Raw genomic sequence first — 24258 nt, 5'->3', positions numbered from 1 at the left:
ATTAAAACTGCTAAGAGACAATTTAGATGATCTTTAAGGTACTTTCCAACCTAAACCATTCCATGATTCTGTGAATTTTCTCTAAATGAATGTCTTCATTTTCTGCAGCCACAAATGTCAGTCAGTTGCTGTAGCACTGACTTCACAACTGTGAAGTTCTTGGGTACCTCCAGACATGTGGTCAGATGTTTGTTCAGCTTTCATAACAAGTTTGAGCCTCAGACAAAACCAGGAGGTCCAGCTGCACCTGGCACTGGACAGCTACCATGTTCCCACTGACTTTCCCTTGCCAGCCTGTGATAAGAAGCGAAACTAGGCATATATGACAGTAGCTGTCCCAAACATCAATGATGCCTGGCATGACTGAGTGACCCCAGTCTTCCAGAATGGACTGGAAGATTTCAGAAAAGGACATGGATCTCCTGGCTGGCAGGCTGTGCTCCAGGAAGGAGAGATGTGATCATGTCTCTTGCTCACAGGAGCCAGAATGCAGTGACCATCTGCAGACTGCTGGCTCCAGCTTTGGGTGGGTGGAGAACACTGTAACAGCCCACAGTTAGTATAGTACTGTTCTCCCTGAATGGCTTCACCACTGATGGTTATGACTAGCTCAAAATCTGAAGAGGTTGTATCATAATTACAAATTCTACTAAGTTAATTATTGTGTAATTTCTGAGCCTGATTAGATTGGGATCTAGATCACGAATCTTCTCCAACTAAACTCAAATTCTCAACCACCCAACCTGGCTAGGTAATTCTTTCTTTTTGGTTTCTACTTGGTTAAATCAAATTCATTTCCTTATGGAACCAAACACCATGCCTGATTTTGCTGGAGAGTGTCCAATTGCTGTGCCTCACAAACCAGTGTAGGAATACCTGGTTTCTACCAACTTACACTGGCACTGTAAGGCTGAGCCTGGCAAAACAGACAGGAACAAACTGAGAAATGAAGGCACTTCTGTTGAAATACCACACTCAGCAAAAGACCATAGCACACCAAGTTCTGAAAAAGAGGATCAGACTTTTATCCTCCTGTCTCCAGTCCTTTTCTCCATGCTAAGAATTTCACTGAGAGGAGAAGAGGAGCTTTGTGTGCTCAAGATCTTACTTAACCAGCTGTTACCAAGGTATTTGCAGGGTTCATGAACTCTCTTCCCATACATCACTGCTCTAAGAGGAGGCTGTTTGCTTTCTGATAAAATTCTGTGGCACTTCAGAAGAAAAATCCTATATTTTGGGGATGATGTACACTTTCTAAGAAAGAAACGTTATGCTATTATCAATATTAACTTAGGACGGAATGCAGTAATCGTTGCATCACATACAAATAATGTCACTATCTTCATCTGAGCTAAAAAGTTAGCAGGCAGATGCAGGCAGCATATGTATCTCCCTGTAACAGCCTGGAGCTTGGAGCACTGCTTGGAGCTTGTCAGAGCCTCTCAAGAACACATCAGAGGATCCCTCTCTGTTGTGTTTGCGACCAACATGTACCCCTAACAGCACACACTTGTTTTTTTTTCCCCCTTCAGACACATGTATTTGTTATAACACCTTGGGAAGGAAAAGGGTGCTGCCTTTGCAAAGTTAGATAACTGGCCCAGTTCTTTGCTGCCGGATTGGCTGGGAGAGGCCCTGTAAAACCATGCTGGCCAGGCGCCCAGCCCAGCCCTGCAAGGCTGCAAGCTATTTCCACAATTGGCCACTTCAGAGTGGGAGAGGGGGAGGTGAAGACAGCCAGGCAAGCTGCATCTCTGCCAGGCTGCTTCCCATTCTCCTTGTTTTTTCTCAGCTAGAGCAGTTCCGCAAACCCGCTCCGGGTGCCTCTGAGCCCATCTCGCAACGCCCAGGATAGTGGGCTGTAAGGCTGGTGGCCAGGCACCTGGCCCTCCCTTTGCTCTGCTGGCACAGTCCCAGGACAGGACATGTCAAGCTGCAACACCCCTGGGGGCCCCACTGCCCTGGACTTTCCGGAAGTCCTGAAGTCCCTACTGGAGTATTCCTTGCCCTGGAACAAGATGACAGGTAGGATTGAAGAAATATGTACTGGGGGTTCTGTTTTGATTTCTCCATCTTCTCCTTCAGTTGAAAGGTGAGAAATGGGCAGATCTTGTTTGCTGCAAGCCCTTCAAGGGTGTGTTTCCCCAAAGTGTCCAAGTCAGACCGGGAGTTCTGGCACTATGCATGTTGTGCAGCTAGGAGGAAAAACAGCAGCAATAGATTGATTATAAAATCATGCTGAGCTGCTGATCCTTTTAATCTCTGAGCTCGGCCACTTCTTGGAAACCCTCAAAGATTCATGCACAGAAAAGGCTTAGGCAGAAATGTTTATGCTCACATAGAAGTGACTTCCAGGATTGCCATTCATTGTTATCCTATGGTTAATAACCACTAAGCTTCCAGACACTGCCTTTTCCCAGACTCAGACTGTCCAGAGAGCCCAGCCTGCATGGGGCAGGCTGACTGTGCAAACTTTGTTTAATTGTTTATTAGTGAAAAACTGGGATAGAGAACACAGCAAATCCTGCATTTTCTTTGCAAGAGCACTTCTGTACTCCTAGGTTTTCTCACTCTCTGTGCAGCATCGTAGAAAACAAATGGAAAGGACCCAGGAGGTTATTTAGTTTGAGCTTTTGCTGTGCTGAACACTTTGCTCATGCTGCACTGATGGCTTCGCTTATGCTGGGTCTGCTCCAAGCAACCATCACCCAGCTTGAGTACTCTCTGGTTTTGGATAGGATGCTACAGACCCTTGACAAGCTGCTTTTTGGTTGTTGTGTTTTAACATTTGCTGCTCAGTGCTGGGGAGGTGTGTGGGAACACCTCGGCTCAACAAGCCTATGTCTGGGCATGAGTGAGTTGAGCTCACAGAAACAAACATGCACAGAGCTTGCTCTTCTCTAGGAAGTTGCAACCAGGACATCCAGGCAGCTCTGCAGTGTTAAGGAGCAACAGAACCCAGGAGCAGAAAAACCAGACACACAATGTGGAGAAGGACCCTGCTCTCGCTCCAGGGTCACTGGGAGAAAAGGCTGCTCCTGTGACAGTAAAGCATTCATGTAAGGAAAGGCAGCTGCCTACACCTCCTGTAATACAGTGAGCCCTATGGCACATGCACAGCCCTATGAGCCCTATGCATGTGCTCCCTGTGGAAAAGTGAAATAGGGCAAGGGGAACTGCCCCACCCCTGAGGGGCTCATTTTGTCACATTGCTCTGCTGCTGCCTCCTGTGAGCTCCCTCTCTTCTTTGCTGAGACTGCTAACTAACACATGTGTTTACATACCACATTGTATGAAGTCCCTGTTTGTGTGGACCAGGGCATGTCTCCCCAGCTGACAGTATCCAGGTAGAAAGTGCAACTGCTGGGGAGGAGGCAGTAACAGCCAAGGGCAGCTCATGTCGTGCAAAGCTTTGCTGTGGCTAAGCTAAGTTTGGCTGCTTTTCTGGGTTCTCTGCTCTCCACAGGCAAGTGGATTCAATTAATCCAAGGGAAGAGTGCTGGCAAGACCTATCTGTTTAGAGTAGGGGGTAGAGGAGAGATCAATGATTTGAAGAGAGAATAATTTAGTCTTTACTCAGTGTGACTTATTTGGCAGCTAAGAGTGCTGTTTTGTGGCAGCTTTCTTCTTCAGCTCCAGGACCACCCTGCCTTTCTGCATCACTTCCCGTAGTCCTCAGAACTCTTTATCATGCTGCCTCCCTCTCCAGGCCAGCATTCCCATCATGGCCCTCTTCCCACAGAGCTCAGTTCTCTCCTTCTGGGTCTCCATACTTGGACAGCACTCATCTGGATTTGCTAGTTCCCAGGCCTTTCTCTGAAATTCTCTATTCTGCTATTCAAACCTCCCAGTGGGGCTTGCTGTACATCTCCCCCTCACATCCCGTGCCCAGCAGTGAGCTGGTTATCACTTGCGTCCCTCCCTGCTGCACCCCAGAACTGGGCTATTCTGTATCATCTGGCCCTGACAACACTCCCAGCTGTAACAGCCAAGGCCACTGCATTCTTCTCCTCACATCTTACTGACCTCCACTTTTCCTCCTCAGCTGCAGAGTGAAAGCAAGTGTAAAAATCCCAGGCAGATCCCAGCTTAACCAAGAAGGTAAAGCTTGTGGTACAGTGCCTGCATTCTGTTGACAATTGCTTTGAGCACCTAATCCCCAGAGGCAGTGAGGAAAAGCTCTCAAGGCAGCCTCCCTCCTAGCTGGCAGAGCAGTGCTAATGCTGGAGCAGGGTGATATGAGAAGCAACCCACAGGAATGCTCCTCAGGAACTCCCTCCCTCCTGCCTTTGGGAAGAGCAGCTAATGCTGTGTAGTCTAGACCCTCTCCAAGTAAAGTTACAACTCATGGTGGTACAGAACAAAACTTAGCACAGTGAGCATGGGTGGAAATGTGCTGGAGGAAGAACATGGTCAATCTAACGGGAAAAGCCCTGGAGTAAAAGCTGCTGAGTGGTTTTAATAACCTCCCTTCGTACAGACATTACCCAGCAAAGCAGCTGCCATTGAGCTCTGCAGGGGTGATGTGCACAGATCCTGTTCCTTGAAAGGAGTGTTGTACAGTACTGAGGCACAGCATCATCCTTGGGGCATTGACAACAATGGAACAAAGTGACCATGAGAGCCATAACTGAATGGGAAGCCTACAGCCTGCCCCACTTTGACTGTGTCCACTTGCCTAAAAGCTGCTCCTTTGTGACCTCACTTGGTTGTGTTCTCTATCTACCACCTATCAATAGCTGTTTCCTAGACAAAAGCACCACTGCGGGTTTGCTGCCCCTTGCCAAGCTGTGTGTGCTGCCTCTGTTGTGTGTGGTCTGACATCTGTGTCTCGTTACCCTCTATGAAGTGGCATATCCCTTTCACACATGTGCCTTTTCTTCCTGCCAGCTGAGCTTGGCAAGGCGGAGGAAATCCATGGAGGGCAGGCAGCAGCCCTGGAGCACACTGGGCAGTGGAGCATGACCTGCTCTGTCTGCTTCTCCAAATGGATTTATCAGCCTTGATAAACGATGTGTTAACCTGCGCTGTTCCACCCTATATTAACAGGGTGTCCTTTCCCAAGCTTCCTATTGGGCACCATGTGTGCAGGAGTTGCACTGGAGTCCCACCCGTTCCCTGTGAAGGAGGGAGGAGACTGGGCCCACGCAAGAGAAGTTGCTGCTGGGTGGGGCAACTCCGCATCTGCCCAGGTTGGGTGGAAATGGCCTCTGGTCCTCATTGCAGTAAGACAATGGAGGAAAACATCCTGTGCTCTGTGTGACTTCAAATCCATTCCCTTTCCTGGGGCATTTGTGGTTTTTTTTTTTTGGTTGGTTTTCTGTTTTTGTTTTGTTTTTTGTTTTTTTTTGTTTGTTTGTTTGTTTTTTTGGTCATAAAGACCATCAGGGTTTATTAGTAAGGGTCAGGTAAAATGGTGTTTTGCCAGTTAAATTAAGTGTCTGAGGTTTGTGGGGGGCGAGTTCAACCAAGCAGATGCCCAAGGGCCTACCTGAGAGGAAGATGTCTTTTTTTCTTCTGGCACGTATGGGAATACCTGTGCTCTTGCTCCCTCGTCTCTGTTGGATGCAGGCGGGCCGATCCCAGCAGAACATCCCTCCCTTTCCCGGCTCGCTGCAGCCCATCCTGTCGAGGGAAGAGCAGCCACTGCTGACAGGAGAAGCCTGTGGCTGCAGCATCTGACATTTCTGTGAATTTATTCATTCTGTGGGAGATGCTCCTCAGTATCCACCTGTGCTCTCAGGAACGAACTTGGCAATATGTGCTCCCTTCGTGTGTTCAGCAGCTTAAATCCCAGCATGGCATCCTTGCTGCTAGAGCAAGGGGCCGCTTGGAGAATCGCAAGAATTTCTTGTGATTATGACAATTTGGAAAGGCGGCCTGTCCTCCCTTCCCCCAGCAGCCCGCCCATGCCAGCACTGCAGTGAAGTCCCTCTCCCTGCCCACGTTATGTAGGGCACGCCGCTGCGGGCATCGTGTGGGACGGAGGCAGATTCAATCCAGGGCACGCGCGAAAGGTGATTTCGGGATCCTAAACGAGGATATGCAAAGGCGGGCTGGAGCGCTGGCGCCGGGACAGGACGGGGAGGGGGCTCGCAGGCGTCGCGCTGCCGGGACGGCCCTCACGGACGCCCGGTCGGTCGCGGCCCCCTCAGGCACCGCTGGGCCGCGGGAGCGCGCGCGGCCTCCCGCCGCTTCCTCCGCCCTCCTGACGGTGACGCGGCGCCCGCGGGAGGAGCAGAAGGGGGCGGGGCTGCGGATGCTAATGAGCTCTGTTAAGGCCCCGCCCCTGCACGTGCCCTGGCGGGCGGGGGGCGCGTGCCCGCGCCGGCCGCGGGGAGGGCAGGGCGGGGAAGGCGGGGCCTGTCCGCGCGGAGCCACCCCCCCCGGGGGGCTCGGGCCAATCCCGGGGTGCGGAGAGGCCGGGGCGGGGCGGGGCCCCGGAGCTCATGAATACTGAAGCACGCGCCGGGCGTCAGCCGGCCGCGCCTGCGCCGTTCGCTCCGTGCTCCGCCGCTGCCGCCGCCGGGTCCCGGGGAGCCGCCGCAGCCCCGCGCCGCCGGTGACCGCTGACAGCCCGCCCGCCCGCGGGGAGTATGCCCGGCCGCGCCGCGCACCAGGAGGCGGCGGCGGCGGGAGGACCAGAGCCCACTGCAGCCGGAGGGAGCGCGGGGGCCGCCGCGCAGCAGGAGCGGCGGGGCCTGGCGGGCGCGTTCCCGCTGGTGCTGAAGAAGCTGATGGAGAACCCGCCGCGGGAGGCGCGCCTGGGTGAGCGTGGGGGCGCGCGCGGGGGCAGCGGGAGCGCGCGGCGCCCCCCAGTTACCCACCCCCGCCGCCCCCGGCCCGCCCCGTGGCTCGGAGGGTGGGTCACGGCGGGACTGGCCGCGGGGGGAGCGCCCGCGGGAGAGGCCGCACGCTCGGCTCCCTCCCTCCGCCTCGTCCCTCCCTCCCTCCGCCCCCACGGCCGGCCGAGCCAAGAGCCGGCTGCACGGGATCGCTCCCCGCCTCCCGGGGATTGTCCTCTTCGGAGCGTGTAGGTGCCTGCGCTGGGCAAAACAGAATGCTGCGGGAGCGAAGGGTGGGCAGGAGCCGAGATGTGACACGCTGGTTTTAGTCCCTCGGCTCTCTGCAGCCTCCCCCGCCTGTAGACGCGTAGCGGAGAGCAGCAGTGAGAAGGTTTCGAGTCTTGCTTGACCTTAATTGCTGGGAAGTTGCCCGATGACACGAGTAAACAGCGGATCCCCTGAGATTAGCTTCGGTGATAATCCATAAGGGTATGAGTGACTGCCTGCACATGCAGTCCTGCATGGGCTAGAGCTGCCTCTCTGCTGCTGATGATGTGGACACCAGCTGTGTAAATAGCGGTGCTAGTGCTTATAGTCTTCGGTGCTGATGGCACACTTTCTTTTTTTTTTTTTTTTCCCCTTCTCATCTGGCAGTAATTTTGCCTTTCTGAGTATCAGTTTAATTTCGAGGAAGTCTCGGGATTATCTGCACAGCTATAATGCTCAGTGTACTAGAGCATAATAAAAGAAGTCCTTACACCTACGAATTTTGAGGTTAAAAATAATTTTTTGGAACAGTAGACAACATCCAGGGTAAACCACAACATAAGCAAGGTTGGCAAGATCAGTGGGGATCCTACCTACCTTGCATGTCTAATATTGCACAATACCCTGTAAATCCATTTTGTGATTCTGGAGACTTTTTCTCCTTTTTGCTGAAAAAAAAAAAAAAAAAAAAAGCTTGTGATAAAGGTTTTAGCTGTGTTGCTATGGTGCAGGATGCTGCAGCATACAGAATCTTGAATCTACAAAATAATGGAATTTCTTGAGATATTTCTGCAACCAGTCTTTTATAGACATTAATGCTAGCAGGAACAATTTCAGTTGATGTATGGTTGCTGGTAGGGATTTAGTGGATTTGTCTTGGAGCTGCTTTTTGTGTTCAGAATCATCTGATATGGCCTATGGAGATGTAAAATTCTGAAATTAATATTATTGTGAGGTAGTGCATTTTTCTAAAATTAGAAACATTTGATACTATTTGATTACTAGATGACCCCATTCCAGCTCGTGAAGGTGTTCAGCTGGAGCCTCTGAAGCTTGCTAGTGAGTCTATTCCATCTTGATTATCTCTCTCCATTCATGGTGTGATAAAGTTCAGGTTGTTCTTGTTCTTAAGATTTCTCCATAAGATTTCCTTTGTTCACCTTGTTCTGTTTCACTTCACACTTTGTGGAACTTGTTGCTCTCTGTTTATTTTGGTCTCTGATACTTTTCTTGTTTGCATGTTCAAGACAAATGAAAGTGCCTTCATTGTAGTAATTCCTAATTTACAAAAGGCCTGTCAGTAGTCTTAAGACTTAACTGACTTCAGAGGGTCCTTGATTATTATCTGTTCTTTTAACAGTGATACACTCAAAATCTTAAAAAATTACTCATTCACTTAATCCACTGGTGCACTTCCAGCAAACTTTTTGAGAAAAGACCCTGTGCTTTTGTCTGGAATGCCTATTGACAAAAACACAATTTTCTGTCTTATTCTATAAGGAATTATATCAGCTAGCTGCAGTGTCTGTCCATTTATAGTCTCTGCAAGCTACCTGTGGGTTTTCCAACTGCTGTTGGTAATTTGACTACCCAGTCAAAGCAAGCAGCTTTCTAATCCTTCTGAGCGACAGAGGAGGGAGGTCAGCCAGTTCCAGCAGAATGCCATCCCCTTGAATGCCCTGCCATGGACCAGGTACAGCTCACCAGCCTTGCTGGGAGTTGTTGTTGTGTATGTTGTAAGGATTAAATAAATAAAAATAATGATATTTTTATAAAAAAGGGAAAAGTCATGTGGGTTAAGGGAAAGCAATTAATATTCTGGAGCAGGAGTGCAGGTCTCTCCATTAGTAATGAGCTGCTGCATACTCTCCAAAAGATGCCTTAATCACCAGTTGCATGCTGCTGTGGCAGGAGAAATGCCTCAGTGAACATCACAGTAATGGGCGTTAGGGATAAGGGAAGCCTGCAACCTGCCTTGTTCCGTCCTTATAAGTGGGACTAAAGGTTTATGGAGCAGTCTATATATATTTAGCGTTTTCAGTATAATTTGACAATTTTTTTTTTTGGTGAACAAGAAGAAATTTGTCAAATAAATGTTTGTGACTAGGCTAGCTCTTGACAGCCTGGTGGCCGCAATCTTTTGGGTTGGCTTTTGGTGTAGTTGGATTTTTGGTTTTGAGGAAAAGCCAGGACAGGGAATAAATCTCTTTTCATGCTGCTGCTTTTGGTTAAAACAGCAGTATTTCCAACAGTTCCGTAACTGGAATGGTCCACTTAAGTCACGGAGTATAAACTGATGTCCTCACTGTTAACACCAAATGTACAGCCCAGTTAATAGGTCACAGTAGCAGAATGAGGGGGTTAAATTGGACATAAGCCATCATCTGCAGAAATACAGTCCAGATTTACCAGGGTGACCTTGAATTGCTGCAAATGGAGCCTCTTAGGATACTGCAGCTCTACTGTCAGGTAATACCTGTTTACACTATAAATATCTTAAGTGAATTAATCTTTCAGGTCCCTGTGCTGATGTAGGCAGAAACTTCCCCCTCAAGATGCAAGAAGCTAATTAGTGTTTTGTTAGATGTTGTGCACCCAAGCAGGATGTTGTGTGGCAGAAATAAAGAATTGAAAAAATGAATTGAAAAAAGGCCTGTGGGAAAACATCAATGCAAAAATGATCATACAAAGGTTTTACTATGTTATGTATCATTTTTGAAATAGATGAGCCCCCTATATGTGTTAATTTCTGCTATTTTATTTCAGATACTGTTAGAAGTGAGGGAGGATTGAGAGACAGCATAGCTAAACAAAGACAGCACTGGGGGCCTAGTGCTTACTACATTGTCAGCTTGTAGCAAAAGGACAAAAAATTTCAGTTGCTTTTCTTACCTGGAGGAAGGATCTAATCTGATGTGAACCAGGGGCAATCACAAGAGGAAATTGGAGGAACCACAGTGTATCCAGGTTACTGCAGGACAGCAGGATGATCATGCATTTAATGCCTTTTGGATGATCATCCAAAAGGCATTAAAAGATCTGTCAAGAGCCACACATGCCAGTCATGCAGTCTTTTTAGCATCTAACTTCCAAAAATTATTTTTAAGCCTTATATTCAGTCTAACAATCAGTTAATTTTTTTTCTCCTCTCTTGGAGATGTTGTATTAGCTGTTGAAAAACAAAAGCACTGCTGGTTTGTATTAAAACTGGCATAACTTACAATGGTGTACTGTTTTAAAGAGTTAATAATTTTTTTTTTCTTTTTAGTTGACATTTTGACTTAACATTACACAAGTTTTTTATCATACTAATGAAAAATAATTATTTACAAACAATTCATTATGGTTGCTTGGATTTGTTTTGGTGCCATCTTTACTAGGGTATCATCCACAACATCCAGTGCAAATCTGGATTTGGTTGTGTTGGCCACTATGAAGTGTTGGGGAGTACACAGTCTCTATTCACAGGTGAAATGCTAGTTCCAATTTGACAGGGTGTGCTCCTTGTATATAGAGCAGATGCTGATTCTTTACTGCCTTCAAGGAGTAGCTGTTCAGAAACATTCTGGTTATTTACATCATTACTGTTAACCTGCATGTTTGCTTTCCCCAAGCAAAGGGTAGAAAATTGCAAAACTCCCCATGAAAAGGAGTTGATAGCAGGAATAGGAGCTGGAAGATGAAGATGGCAGTTTAGAGGGAGCAGTGTGAAGTGGCAAGGAGAAGGCAAAAAGCTGCAAGGTCCAGGAGCCACTGGTCTGAATTTAATGTGTCCTTTAGGTAGTTGCTCTTGATCCCAAGCTGATGGCTGGTGAATACTTTCTCAGCTGCTTGGTTTAAAATCAGTATCTTCTTTTGTAGAAAATATTCAGAATATGGTAGATAATTTACTTTGTATGGCAGCACTGTTCTTTAAGCCATAAAAAGCTCTTTCAGTCTCAGATCCACACCAGCTAAGGCAACAGCGGAAGGAATGCCACTTTTATCAGAATAGGTTTTATATAAATAGGCTTTTCTGATTTAGAGCCAAGTTTCACCCCCCACTTCCACCCCCGATAAAGAAAAATGCTCCTTTAGCATATTGTACCCAGTCTAGAAAACCCTAATGCCAAAGACTGGTGCATTTTATTGGGCTAATTTCTGTTAATACTGGAGATCCAGACTGGTCCAGTGTATGTCCTTGGAGTCCCTGTTCTATTAAACTGAGTATTTGTTGGCTTCCATGGTAATGCCCAATTTGCAGGTGCTTAGGGCACAACTGGTGACTGTCCCTTCTATTTGACAGCAATGCTGGCTCAGTGCTGGCAGTACGAGCACTGCTTCTGGAATGCCTCCTTCACTGCTGATAGAACTGCATGGAGAACTGGATCAGGAAAATGACTTGGATTTTAATTTTTTCTTTTCTGCCAGCTTATTTTTATCTCTTAAATTATGTAATTATTCCATAACTTGAGTTTTCTGCTTGGATTCTGTCCCAGACAATTGTTAAGATTCAGTAGCTATGGGGAACATAGAAACAGCCATTTTTCTGTAATATGTGCACTGTAGCACAGTAAATGGAGAAAAACTCATCAGTCTCTTGTGACTTGGGGGTGTGATGTGGGAGTGTGCCTTATTAGACATCTCCCCAAAGAGTGAAAATTGTATGTAGGTACTCTGAGCTATCTATAGTGAGCAGTACTTGGAGCTATTGCTTTCTGTGGACATGCTGAGTCATTTCAGAGAGAAATGCTTCTAAAATGCTGAACAATAGGCATCCAGGTCTCTGGTGTCCTATGGACCTTTTGACTGATTTTCAGATGTAATCAGATTTGTATTTAAATTATTGTTCTACACTTTCCTTCTTCATGCATAGAATAAGCTCCTCTGCCTCCTCAGAATTTTCTTAACAGTTTCCCATGTAATCCTGCTTAGGGACACTCACTTTTGGTGTCTTCTGAGATGGGTATGTGAAAACCAGGCTGTTTTGCAGTAACTGGTTAATAAGCTCCATTCAGCATTTCATCTCCCCTTGGTAAGCTATCACAGCAAAGATGCTGATCTGCAAGGCTGCTCAGCTGCCTGTGGTCCAGCCATCGCAGAGGGTTAGAGCATTCTATATGTAAATGTCGCTTTTCAACTGGTTTTCCAGATCATGTCATGAGGCAGAACCATGAGCTTACTGAATTTCCTTTAATGAGGATTTTATTGGACTCTTAAACCTTGAGTCTCTCCTGTGTTTTGGCTTGTATAGTGACCTACTTGTATCTTTCAGATAAAGAGAAGGAGAAAATAAAGCTTGAAGAAGATGAGGCAGCAGCTGCCAGCACTATGGCAGTCTCAGCTTCCCTCATGCCACCCATTTGGGACAAAACAATTCCTTATGATGGCGAGTCTTTCCACCTGGAGTACATGGATCTGGATGAGTTTCTGCTGGAGAATGGAATTCCTTCCAGCCCTACTCACTTGGATTTGAACCAGAACCCACTCTTGCCTGTGGCTGAGCTGGAAGGGAAGGAATCTGCCAGTGCTTCCACTGGTTCTCCTGCATCATCCTCTTCCACTGCAGTTTACCAGCAATCTGAAGCAGCCTCCAGCACAGGTAGATGGAATAACATGGGGCTCTGAGGGACTTCTGTTGTTCTCATATTAAAAGGTGTCCATTTAGATCAAAGAGGAGACATGCTAACCTGTCAGTGTTTGCTGTGGCAGGTTAAACAGTCAAACATGTTCAATAGAGAGCTTTAGTTCATGTGTCAGCACATGAAGATGCTGCCTCTTGTTTCTTTACCTCTTCCCGTCCTATGAAGAATGGGTGTCTATCAATGTGCAGCATGTTTGTCTATCAGTGTGCAGTCTGTTTTGCTTTTGAAATTATAAGAGTTGAAATAGCAACATAAAATATTTGCTTTCTTGGTATTGCTAATGTAGTGAGAAGCTGGACAAATTGAGAAAATACTTTCTCAGGTTATTTTACAACAGATTTGATAACTTGTCATAAGTAATTTTTACTACCTTGGTCTGCTTGGGTGAACTTATGTGAACTTAATGTACCTCAAATAACAATGTTAAATAGAAAAACAATGAAGCAATCTTTTTTGTGGTAGCCTGGGAAATGTGAAAATAGACGCTTGGCAAAGGTGTTTTAATGATGCAGTTTGATGTTCTGTGGTGCTTTGAAGTGGCTATGGAGGAACAAACAAACAAAACTGTGCTTAAATGGTACTAGGAAACTTCATTTGTAGTATGAAGATCTCTATTAAAGAATTCAGCTGCTCAGTTTGCCCTGGATTTAGAGTTTAAACATGATAGCCATCACAGTACTATTTTAAGAGCAAGTTTTACAGAAAGCATTTTGCTCTGGACCTCTTTTATGAGTCTGTGGTAATGATAACATGGAACTCCTTCTGTAAGTTAAAGAGTGTAGCTTTGTTGTAGGTGGTATATGCAAAACTTAGTTATTGATCACTACTTCACGTTGCAGTGACATGTAGTTTTGCAACTAGTGTACACAAAGTTTGGAAACAATAGATTAATATGATAAAGCTCATATGAACACTACCAGTGTCAGACATTTCTGTTTGGGCATTTATTTCTATTAGCAAAGAAGAAGAATGCTTTGCATTTGTAGCAAATCCTCCTTTATTTAGTCAGTTGTTTGGAAGTCTACTTATCTGACCTTTGAAGGGACCCAGGGACTGGGGTCTTTGGGCAGGCTCGTTTCTGTAAGGACTTGTATGGTAGAAAACTCAGGCTCATACCAGTTTCGCCCTTCTTATTGCTGCTGAAGGTGCTTTTTGTGTGTGCAAAACATGTAATTTTTGCCAAGGAAGTATTAACGCCTGTCCTGCATCTGTCTGCTCATGTCTGTTATTCTGGCATATGCTCCTAGAGTTATATTACAGACTGGACTGTGAACTCTTTCTCTGTACCAGCAGCAGTGCAGCACCCCCACACCTCAGGGAAGCACCAACTAATTATATTAGCTATTTCTCACCACAGGCCAATGAAGTTGGCTTCTTTGTTAATTCTTGTCATCCTGCTGAATATATTGTAATTTCTCTTGTTGTTGCCAGAGTCCCCACCGCAAAATGAGAGAAATACACCCAGCCCCATTGATCCTGACTGCGTAGAAGTTGAGGTGAATTTTAACCCTGACCCTGCTGATTTAGTGCTGTCCAGTGTGCCTGGTGGTGAGCTCTTCAATCCTCGCAAACACAAGTTTACTGAAGAGGACCTAAAACCACAACCTATGATTAAAAAAGCCAAGAAGGTTTTTGTCCCAGACGAGCAAAAGGTAACAGATTTATTGCTGCAAACTCTTCTAGGCCATGATAAAAGTTTCTGACTCTTTATCCAAACCCTTTGACATACAGAGCTAATGCAGTTTACCTACGTGATTGGGCAGAAGCGTTGCCAAGAATAGCATTGGCAAGCCAACTGCTGTGCTGGCTGGTTTGCAGGTTTTGGTATCATGAGCTAATTACTGGCAAGGAGCAACTGATAATGCTATACACAGAAATTAGAAGAACTATCAAGTCAAATCCTCATCACTTGCATTTTTGAAGGCCATTGTCTATATTTGCCCAGTATTGTGTCTAATCTGGATTTAAGCAGCCTAGACAAGATCAGGTGGTTTTGTGTAAAAGTGTAAAAGTTCGCTCCTGAACTGAAACTAAGTAAAAGAAGCATTTCAGCTGGAAAGCTTCTTAATACCCAAGTCTCTAAATCTCTTTAGTTCTAGCAAACCACTTGGTTAATCCTAGAAGACTTGTGTCAAGATGTAGTCTTACAGTACTGCATGGTCTCCATTTTGATGTCAGAGCCTTGCAAACCTATGGAGCAGTCAGTGTGAATATCATTATGCAATAAAGAGGTGTCTCTGAAACACTTGCCAGTTTGGCTTTGTTTTTTATACAGGATGAAAAATACTGGACAAGGCGAAAGAAGAACAATGTGGCAGCAAAGCGTTCCCGTGATGCTCGGCGATTAAAGGAGAATCAGATCACAATTCGGGCAGCCTTTCTTGAGAAAGAAAATACAGCCCTGAGGACGGAGGTGGCAGAGCTGCGCAAGGAAGTGGGACGATGCAAGAACATTGTTTCTAAATACGAGACCAGATACGGACCCTTGTAAGCACACCCTTTTCCTTGTTAGGGCTCTTTGTTTTAGCCTCTTAGACTTCTCTGCCTTCTGTAGAGACTCCCAGAAATAAAGTTTATGGAGGCTTTGCCATTTTGCATCTACACTAGAAAGAAACCACAAAACACAAACAAACCCTGTTTCTGTTGGCACAACTGGTTCAGGCCCTTTCCTGATCATTCTGTTGTCCAAAATCTTAGTGTCCATATTTAGAACCTTATTCTCAACACTGATAGAACATTTTCTTATGCCATACGATTGAACAGATTCACCTGTCTGGAGGAATAAATGTGAATCCCTCCAGATTGGAAAGAGCTTTTGCTATCTGTTCTAATCTTCATTTTTAAGTGGAGAAAGAGCCTAGGAGACTCTCCTCTCTCTTTCTTTTATTTTTTTTTTGTTTTGTTCAATTTTCAAACCCTTGCTCTTCTCTCCATTCCACCTCCCCCTCCCAGTAAAAGTGTAAAACATAATTTTAGGATATAAGTAGATGTTGCTGGGCAGCATCATGAAATTGTTTCGTCTCCCATTCAGAGGCACTAGAAAGTATTGTTGTATAGAACTCTGTTCCTCTTGAAGAGGAATAGCAGAACCTGTAGGACAGGAAGACAGGAAAATATTCAATCTCTTGTAAAAACAGAAGTATTGCAATCTATGAATGTTATGCAGAATGGAGTCAGTGCAGTTTTGATTACAATACTGTCTAAATGTCTTGATAGGTTCTAATCCTGGATAACTTGCAGAAACCAAGGATAGAGAACAGTAGTGAATCACTTGCTTTACATATGTGGACAAAATAATTTGATGTGGGTTCTAGACTGTATTTCTACCACCACCCCTCCTTTCTTTCCTTAGAGGGTCTTCCCTCTTGAACTGCCGATAAAGCAGCATGTTGCACTTGACTGAGAAGTAAGGGAGATTTAGAAAAAGAAGTCTGGCTCATTAGGCTGAACCTTGAGTCCCAGCTGTTAAAAAATGGCCAGCACCCTATGCTTTGAAAGAAGGGGCTTTTTTAAAGAAGTAAACAAGCCTCTGTTACTTTACTGCACCTTATCTGTTGTGCAAGAGATTGAGAAAGAGTTTTGGTCCTTTGCCTCATGAACACACTATGGGATAAGCTACACCCACTATAAACACAAACAGTTTACCTCACTATCTCCTGTGCAGCAGTATATCTGGTCTCTCCATGCTTGCTGGTTCTATCTCCAGCATGTTTCCTGATAGAAAATTAGCACACAAGACTTGCCCTCTTGGAAGTAATCCATTCTCAGCACCAAGCACTGCTTCAACAATATATGGTGTTAAAAGAAAAAAATACGCTGTGTTTGATGTTGAGACCTTCTACATGACCTACAACTGCAAGAGCTAGAAGCTTTACCAGAAGTATATGTCTAAAAGTTCTCTTAACAAGAGAAGCTGTCTTAAGATAGTGGCTGTGTCAGAGCTCTTAGGCTATACTTCCTGGGATAATATTTACATTAAGGAGTAAATGTGGGATGGTGATGTTGCGGGTAATTGCAGTTGCTCTATTGAAATCTGAAAATACATTAGAAAAGCATTAGGGTTTATTTTCTATGCTAAAGACTAGCTTGTCTTTTAAACATAATGTGGAAATTATGAGTTTAGAGCAATTTTGTGTTGAATTCTTAAGGAAGTGGAGAAGCAGGCTAATCCACAACACCCAATGTATGCTTTGAGCTTCCTTCCCCCCCCCCCCCCCCCCGCCTGCTGTTATACTCTTAATTTGACTAGAGTGGCTCTTGATGTGGTGTTGGTCTAATTTCTTTCAAACATACTAAAAATTGTCACCCTTTCAGCAGGGTTTTTTTCTTTCACAGGGTGGTTTGTGGTGGTGATGGTGGGAAGTATGTTATAAATAAATTGTCACACTTAACACTTTGCTTTGTTTAAAGTGACTTATCTGATTCCGAGTGATGCAACTTTAAAGACTTTTAAAAACAAAGAAACTAAAAAGCACACATGAATCGCCAGTCTTCAGAGTGAGCAGTGAAATCTATGAGGTGTCCCAACACAAACAACTGATGATGACCCTGCCTGCCTCCTTGCCTGCAAGTACCCCATCTGACTACCCAGGGCTGGGCATGATGAAAAGTGCAAAGTCTCCTTAATTCTGTATATGGCTTTCTTATCTGTCTTTCTCACTGTAACTATGAACTACAGTAAGCTTACCTACTGGGGTTTTGTCAAGACACTCAAAGTTCATGTCTCAAAGTCTGTTGACAGCCTGTGTGAATAGTGGTTCTTCATTTTGGCACTCGAGTGGAAGAAGAGAGGGAGTTTTAAATGAAAGTGTCTGTATATATAAAGAACTGCTATATTTTAAGACTCTTTTCCCTGCAGTATAATGAATTTTATTTACTACTGCGGTTCACTTCTGGTACAGTATAGCGTATTGTGGAGTACTGTGAGTGCAGAACTAAAGACACCAGGAAGACAGCAGCCCGTAATGTGTGAGACTTCAGTGCAGAAGATTACAGCAGATGTACTGAAATAATCCAGAAAGCACCACAGTGTGCCATACAGAGAGTAATAAACCTCTATCAAATGACCCACGTAATAATAAACCACGTCGGTGGCTTTCCTGCTCCACAGCTACACTGCTGTAACCTGCCTTTTCCTTTATTTTGTTTATGAGGCTCTCTTTCTTTTATGGTATCTTGCTGAAAAAGGTTCTATTCTTCTGCTAACGACTTAGCAATCATGGAAAAGGTGCTGTTCTGAGCTGCTGATCTCCAAGTCTTTTGGCAGTCTGAAACTATCAGATGCATATTAGTTCCAGGAAAACAATGACTATTAGTTGCCATATTATAATTTTCTGTCTCTGGACTGCAGGACAGCTGTGGTGCTCCTGCAGTTACAATGGGCGGCTTAAGAGTGAGGACCCTTGTGCTGGTGTGGGAGGGTAGATGAAAGCTTGGACGGATTGCGGAGACGCATATTGTGTTTAGAAGATGGAGGGAGTAGGTGGAAGTTCCGTCGTAAGAATTTCATCAGCATAACAAGAATCTGCTCTTACGTTAAGGGAGCTTGAGAGCTAAATCTATGTGAGAAGAACAAGAGTAATTACTTTCTAGGAAAGAAGTACAGAACCATGCTTGTAGCCAAAATGGAGTTTGTAAGACAGGAGTGTGTTTGTGCCTGGAGATTGATGAATAGCATACACCTCAAAAAAACATAATCTTGAAAGCTTTCTGAAGCACAAGTGCCAAAATTATGAGGCATGACTAGTTACCAGCATAGCTCAGTGCTATCATGTTGAACAATTATTTTGACTTTGTGTTTACCCAAGAGATTCTGCCCCTGATTTCACAGCAGAAACACAGAGAAAAATGTGAGAAGCAGCAGCTAATATTGTAAGCTTAATAAAAAGCAAAAAATTTCAAAAGCCAGAATTCATAACCAGTGTTTGACAACAAAACCTTTGTACAGAGCTTATATATTAAATGTAGATTTTGACCTATCATTTTTAATGGACAATCTACTGAAGTCAAGAAAGTTTTTTTAAGCTGGTTACCAAAGTATACCTATAAGTGTATTGTTATAATTTGGGATTATAAAGCTCTGAGATGATATTGGGATATTTTTATCAAATAGATAAATATCTTGGTTCCATGTGGCTGATATGGCAACCTATATTTCTACCTGTATTGAGTATTGCTGATTTGGACTAATATTTTCTGGTATGTTCTGGTTTTTGCTTTATTTTGGTGATAAAGGCCCAAACCGTGGATTAAGAAAAGCAAACCAGCAACAAAACAAACAAGCATCACAGCATGTAAATGTAGCATTCTTTTTCGTTTATAATTTCTAAATTTTCCATTAGCCCTGGCTGTTCTTAAACCTCATTATTCCTATTTATATCACAAAGCCGAAAGCTAAATAACTGGGCAAAGAGTTGCTTTGGATGCTACTCTGCTTAGGAATATCTTTTAAATACTTACATGTTGTGTAGAGGATTTGGTTTTGCAGTATGTCATGACATTTTAACAGCAAAATATTCAGTCAGTGAGATTAGCATGTGCAAGTCTATTGTTTTATTTCTGTTATTTTAAAAGCTTACACAGTGGAAACTAACAGTGAATGTTCATTAGATCTTTCTTTCAGAGAAGACTGTTAGCAAACATTTGTGCTTCCCTGTAGGACAATGCAGATTTGCACAATCTGTGATTCATGTGTCTACGGGTTGCAAAACTGGAAAATTGCACTTTAGGGTGAGTGCAGCTCAACTTTTGTAGCTGGAGAGTTTGGTGTTGTTGTTTTTAAGAAGCAGTATTTTAAAAGATAGATGAGAAGGTAGTAACTATTTAAAGGAGTGCAGATAGAGCCAGACAGAAAATACTGTGCAATGCTGAATTCTTTTCTCACTTTTTGCAGTCTCAGGAAGTTAAGTTTATTGCTCCAGAGCTCCCTGGTCCTCTCAGAATGATTCACTATATCATTTTGTTTCTTTGACTTGGATGACAATCCTATCTGTAAGTGATAACTTGGGTATGTTTTCTTAGTGATCATAAGAAGACAAATATTCTTTTAGCTCAATTTGAATATTGAAAGATGCTGAATTGACACTGCTAGGGTTTGAAGTTCTCTAGCCTTGGAACATACTCTACAGAGGCCATAAGTTTGCCTGATGCCAACCTACCCCATTCCACAAAGGGACCATCTCCAAGGGGCGAGAATGAAGGGCATGTGCACCTTTCAGCATCACTGCAGGAATTGCCATGAAAGAGAGCAGTTTATGACAGGTGTATAGGAAGAAGATTGACACCACATGGCCATTTCATAGTACTAACTTTGAAAATATATAAACTGTGGATGAAATTTGTGGACAATGAGTGTTGTTTTACTCTACAGAAGACAGCAGCTATGAATAAATTATGTGCAATTTTTAATACAGTATTGCTTTCATACATGATGATCTAATGCACATATAGTGGATTTGTGTCTAAAAATTCCAAGAAGCTTAATCTATCACCCGTTGCCAAGATTTGCTCCCACTGAAGCTAGTAACAAAGATCTCATTAACTCCCACAGGAAAAAGTCTTTACTCTTGTGTGGTTATTGTAAAGTTTTAAGCAAATGCTGGAGTCTGAGCATAGTGGAGAAACTGAAGCATTCTGTGCTGGGATCAAGTGGATACATCTCATATTGCAGGTGTGGTGTTGGTAAACTGGTCCTGATAGTTTTGATACTCAGATAATCTGAACTCTGCTTTTTTTTTTGGTCCTTCATGGACAGAGTGAAAAAGTAGTGTATTATAAACTTGTGTTGGAGAAGAAATGTTTTTGGGTTGTTTGGTTTCTTGCTAAGCATCTTTTTGCAGTAACATTTTATGTCTTTTCTGACAGTTCTCCATTTCCTTGCTGTGCTGTTTGAAAGCCCAAGGTGTTTCTAACCAGAAATCACTTTCAGCATTATCTGCTGTACCAGATCAATTTCAAGTTGGGAGGAGCAGTGGGAGCCCAGCAGCTTTGGGAATACTGTAAGAAAACAAAATCCAGATATGCTTTTGTTAACCCCTTCTAGTTTTAGCTGTTAAGCACAAGATGAGAAATGCAAATTTATCTTAGTGCATAAATCTCATATTTTTGGCAACATACACCTAAATCCATACAGAGCAGAATAATTTGTTAGTGCTAGAATTGTGCCTTTGCAGCACTACAAGACTCAGACTGGCTTTCTAGATGTTCAGATAATTACTCTGGTCTGTATATCTGCCACTGTAACATGGTGATGATAGCTAAACTCACAGTTGAAGACTGGGATAAAGGTAGAAAGAATAAGCTTAACTAAATATCTGTGGAGATGCTAACATAATGCTAATTGAGAAATTACAGTGATTTAACTCATCATAATGCAAATTGACATATGGATGTAATTTGTTAGGTTGATAGTCTGCTATCCCTCGTGAGTCACTTTTGGAATGCAAACTCTTGAAGTTCAGACACAGGGAGAAAGGAATCCTTTGAGCTGATACATACATAGATAGACATAGATACTTGGCAAGGAGAGAATGAAAGAGGAAGAGGAGAGTAATGCAAGAATCTGACCTGAGTGAAATTGCTAAAACTGACACCTCACTGTTTACAATTTTAGGCCAATTTGGATCCCCTCAGTTTAGCATCGTACTGAAGATAAGTACTTGCTTAGGTCTTGGGAATCTCCTTGTCTTGGTCCTACTTCCACAGTCTAGAAAGAAGTAAAAGGAATATACAGATAGGGAAAAGAGTTACTGCAGAAAGGCATGAAAAAATAGCCGTTGCTTCAACTAAGTGTGCTGTTGCGCTGGGACTTGACCTGCCAATGTGACCTGGTCAATGCTGTCTCATGAGGAAACTACTATCTGAGGCCCCAGTCTTTTAAGGCCTCAATTCTGTTGTAATTTCTGCATGGGAAGAACCCTGTATCTATAGAGAACCATGTGGACTTCACAGGATCTGTTATTGAATGTGGAGGTCTGCCCAAGCAGTCAGCTGCAGAATTGTGTCCTTAACACACTGTCCAGTTGTAGTTATAGGGCTGTTGATATTAAGTGTAATCTGGATGCCTGTTATATAGCCAAAACCCTTGTTAGTTCATTTTCCTAACTAAGGCATGAGCAGAAGCCCTTTGCTGTACAACATCTGTAAAAAACTTTAAAATGTACTTCACATACGTCTAGTAAATTAAGGCATGTGATTTTGGTCTGTGGGTCTCAACAAACCTTGCTCGTGTACCTGCCTGAATGTTTTCCTAGATCTGCAGCTACGTTTCAGTGAGAAGGGATGGTGGGATTTGTTTTCTTGAGGGGGCACAATAGCAGCTCTCACCTGTCACACTGGGGTGACCGCTTGCTACTGGCCAGGATCAGGGATGGATGAATCCTCCGCACTTTTATGTTAAGTTGTCTGAAATATGGTGATTAACATGATTATTGGAATACTGTATTTTGTATAACTTAGAACATGTAAATACACTTTTAAAACTAATCTGTTCTATGAAATAATAAATAAGTGCTTCCATTGTAATATCTGAATATTGTTAATGCTTCATGTAGCTTGATTTGGGATTCTTTCTTTCCTAGAGAACTACAGAAATCAAAACAAAGATTGATGTTGTGGAATTCTAGTCTAGTTGTGATGCTTTCTATCAACAAAAATGTTTTAAAAATAATAATGAGCTACTTAAGCAGAGAAACTAAGATTTTGAGGGAACTGATTCTCTTCCAGTCTTTCTTTAACAGTAGTCACGGATTACATTCATTATTGTACCTTTCCCATCCTGTTAGCTGAACAGTTGATTTGTCTGTGAGTTGCATTTGGAAATTAGCAATATTAAATTATTTGTAAACTTTAGTGACTGAGAAAAACTGAAGCTGGGTGGTTTTTGTTGGGTGTGTTTTTTTAGCTATTCTCTCTTTTGGCTCAAACAGATTTGTCTCCACCCTTCAGCCAGACTGCAGCAAGTTGCAGTGTAACAGTGAGTGACTGTTACTGAAGCTCATTTGTGACCTAGATAGTCTACATCTTTATTAGTTCCATTGTGTACATAGATGACACAGGTTTCCTGTTGTGGCATGGAGAGAGAGAGTGAGAGAGAAAGTGATTAATGACTTGTGGTTTTGCTGAGTACATGTTCACTGGATGCTGCACAGCTGGACCTTTCATCAGATTTCATGACCTTTTCTATCTTGTGTTAAACAGAAAAAAAAATAGAAAACAGTGGAATAAGAATCTTAAGTAGTCAGCTAGGAAATCTGAACACTTGGGTTTTGAGGAGGAGGTGAGATTAATCCATCAGCCTTCATGTAAAGAGATTAACCTGTGATGACAATTTCTCCAGCCATAACATAACTTTGTCTTTAATGCTGTACTGGAGCAGTTTCCTCTCTGGTAGCAGCTGTGTCTGCAGTGTTCCATAAATGACAAAGCCACATCTTTTGTAGTGGGCAGAGACAACAGCATCTCTTTTTTTCTTCTATTTTTTCCCTTCTCTCTCAGTGTCTCTAGGCTGTAAAATAACTATGGAACAGCTAAGAAGATGTGTAAGTTATTCTGAAAACTGTTCTTGTAAAGCTTTTTCAGACACATACAGTTTTTAACTGCATAATTTGAGGGAACTCCTATCTGCTATATTCGGCCTGAAATTCTGTTGCCTCTTGGATAAAAGTATTTTTTTGTCTTCAGATGTGACACTGATCTGTTCCATTCATTCAGTGGGATGGATGATAAATCTGCACAGTATTTATATAAGATAAAAATCTGATCTTAGTTTTACTGTCTGTTGTTTAATCTCTTGGATGTCTACTCCTTGAGGTTGTCTATATAATTCCTATATCTGTAGCTGCTTTTTGAAGCAGTCCATCAAAAGCATTTGAGATCATCCTGACTGAAGAATTCCATAGAAGTGATAGAGATAATAAAGCTTGTAAAGCAGTTGGGTAAAACTGTATTGCCATAAATGGTTTTAATTTATATATGAATCTTCTGTCCCAAACTGCTTATTTTGTACATAAACCTAAACACTCCTGGCAGCTGATGGGTGAAAATAAAGGTGCTTAAACAGCAATCTAATGAGGAAAGGGCATTTCACTATTACAGAGTTGGTATTATTTTATATTTCCATTTATTACACTTTTTTAAATGTATAAACCACAGATTTGAATTCTCAAAGTCTTCAGCTTGGATTTTGTGAGTAGTTTAAATCTTCTCACCTCTCTGCTCGTAACTGGTTTTTAAGAAAAAGAAAAGCTTTTGTTTAAAATGTAAAATTTTGACTGTATTAAATTCTGTTAGTACCCTTCCTTTTTAAGAAATAAAATGTATATTCCACTATGCTGAGATCCAGTAATTTTGTTCTCTAGATAGCATACTGTGTGGTGTACAGCTTCACTGCCAGCATTACACCTGCACTTTGCAGTGAAGTTGGTAGACACTAAAGCAGCTGATCGCCTTTTTGGGAGCAGGTTCTTGATATGCATTTCCCATGTGTTAAGGGTGCTGATAACAGCTATACATTCCCTCCTTTTATTTTCTGGATGAATTGATTTCAAAAGCATTGCAAGGTTTTCTGTTTGTCCTGCAGTGAC

The 24258-nt window shown here is 43.3% G+C and overlaps 1 protein-coding gene across 2 annotated transcripts; it reads left to right on the top strand.

Annotated features, from left to right (window-relative positions):
- Nucleotides 1-1696: 1696 nt before the first annotated feature.
- TEF (TEF transcription factor, PAR bZIP family member) lies at nt 1697-24004 on the top strand. 2 transcript variants are annotated; one of them, XM_021552751.3, is made up of 5 exons: nt 1697-2025; nt 12307-12633; nt 14108-14328; nt 14952-15163; nt 17087-24004. In XM_021552751.3, the coding sequence occupies exons 1-5, from the start codon at nt 1926-1928 to the stop codon at nt 17106-17108; spliced, it is 882 nt and encodes a 293-aa protein (XP_021408426.1). In that variant the 5' UTR covers nt 1697-1925; the 3' UTR covers nt 17109-24004. The 2 variants fall into 2 exon arrangements, with proteins under 2 accessions (XP_021408426.1, XP_021408424.1); XM_021552749.2 differs by lacking the exon at nt 1697-2025 and adding an exon at nt 6544-6768.
- Nucleotides 24005-24258: the final 254 nt, after the last annotated feature.

The sequence above is a fragment of the Lonchura striata genome, chromosome 5 (assembly GCF_046129695.1).
Source record: "Lonchura striata isolate bLonStr1 chromosome 5, bLonStr1.mat, whole genome shotgun sequence".
NCBI lineage: Eukaryota > Metazoa > Chordata > Aves > Passeriformes > Estrildidae > Lonchura > Lonchura striata.
The sequence above is the reverse complement of the archived record's forward strand: the minus strand, read 5'-3'. Positions and strand labels throughout refer to the sequence as shown.

What these genes read in the sequence shown, in the direction of transcription:
- TEF (XM_021552749.2), top strand. Translation starts at nt 6,597, where the DNA reads ATGCCCGGCCGCGCCGCGCACCAGGAGGCGGCGGCGGCGGGAGGACCA. An exon ending in TTGTCCCAGACGAGCAAAAG is followed by an intron (nt 14,329 to 14,951) that starts GTAACAGATTTA and finishes TTTTTTATACAG; the next exon opens with GATGAAAAATACTGGACAAG. An exon ending in GAGACCAGATACGGACCCTT is followed by an intron (nt 15,164 to 17,086) that starts GTAAGCACACCC and finishes CTTTGTTTAAAG; the next exon opens with TGACTTATCTGATTCCGAGT.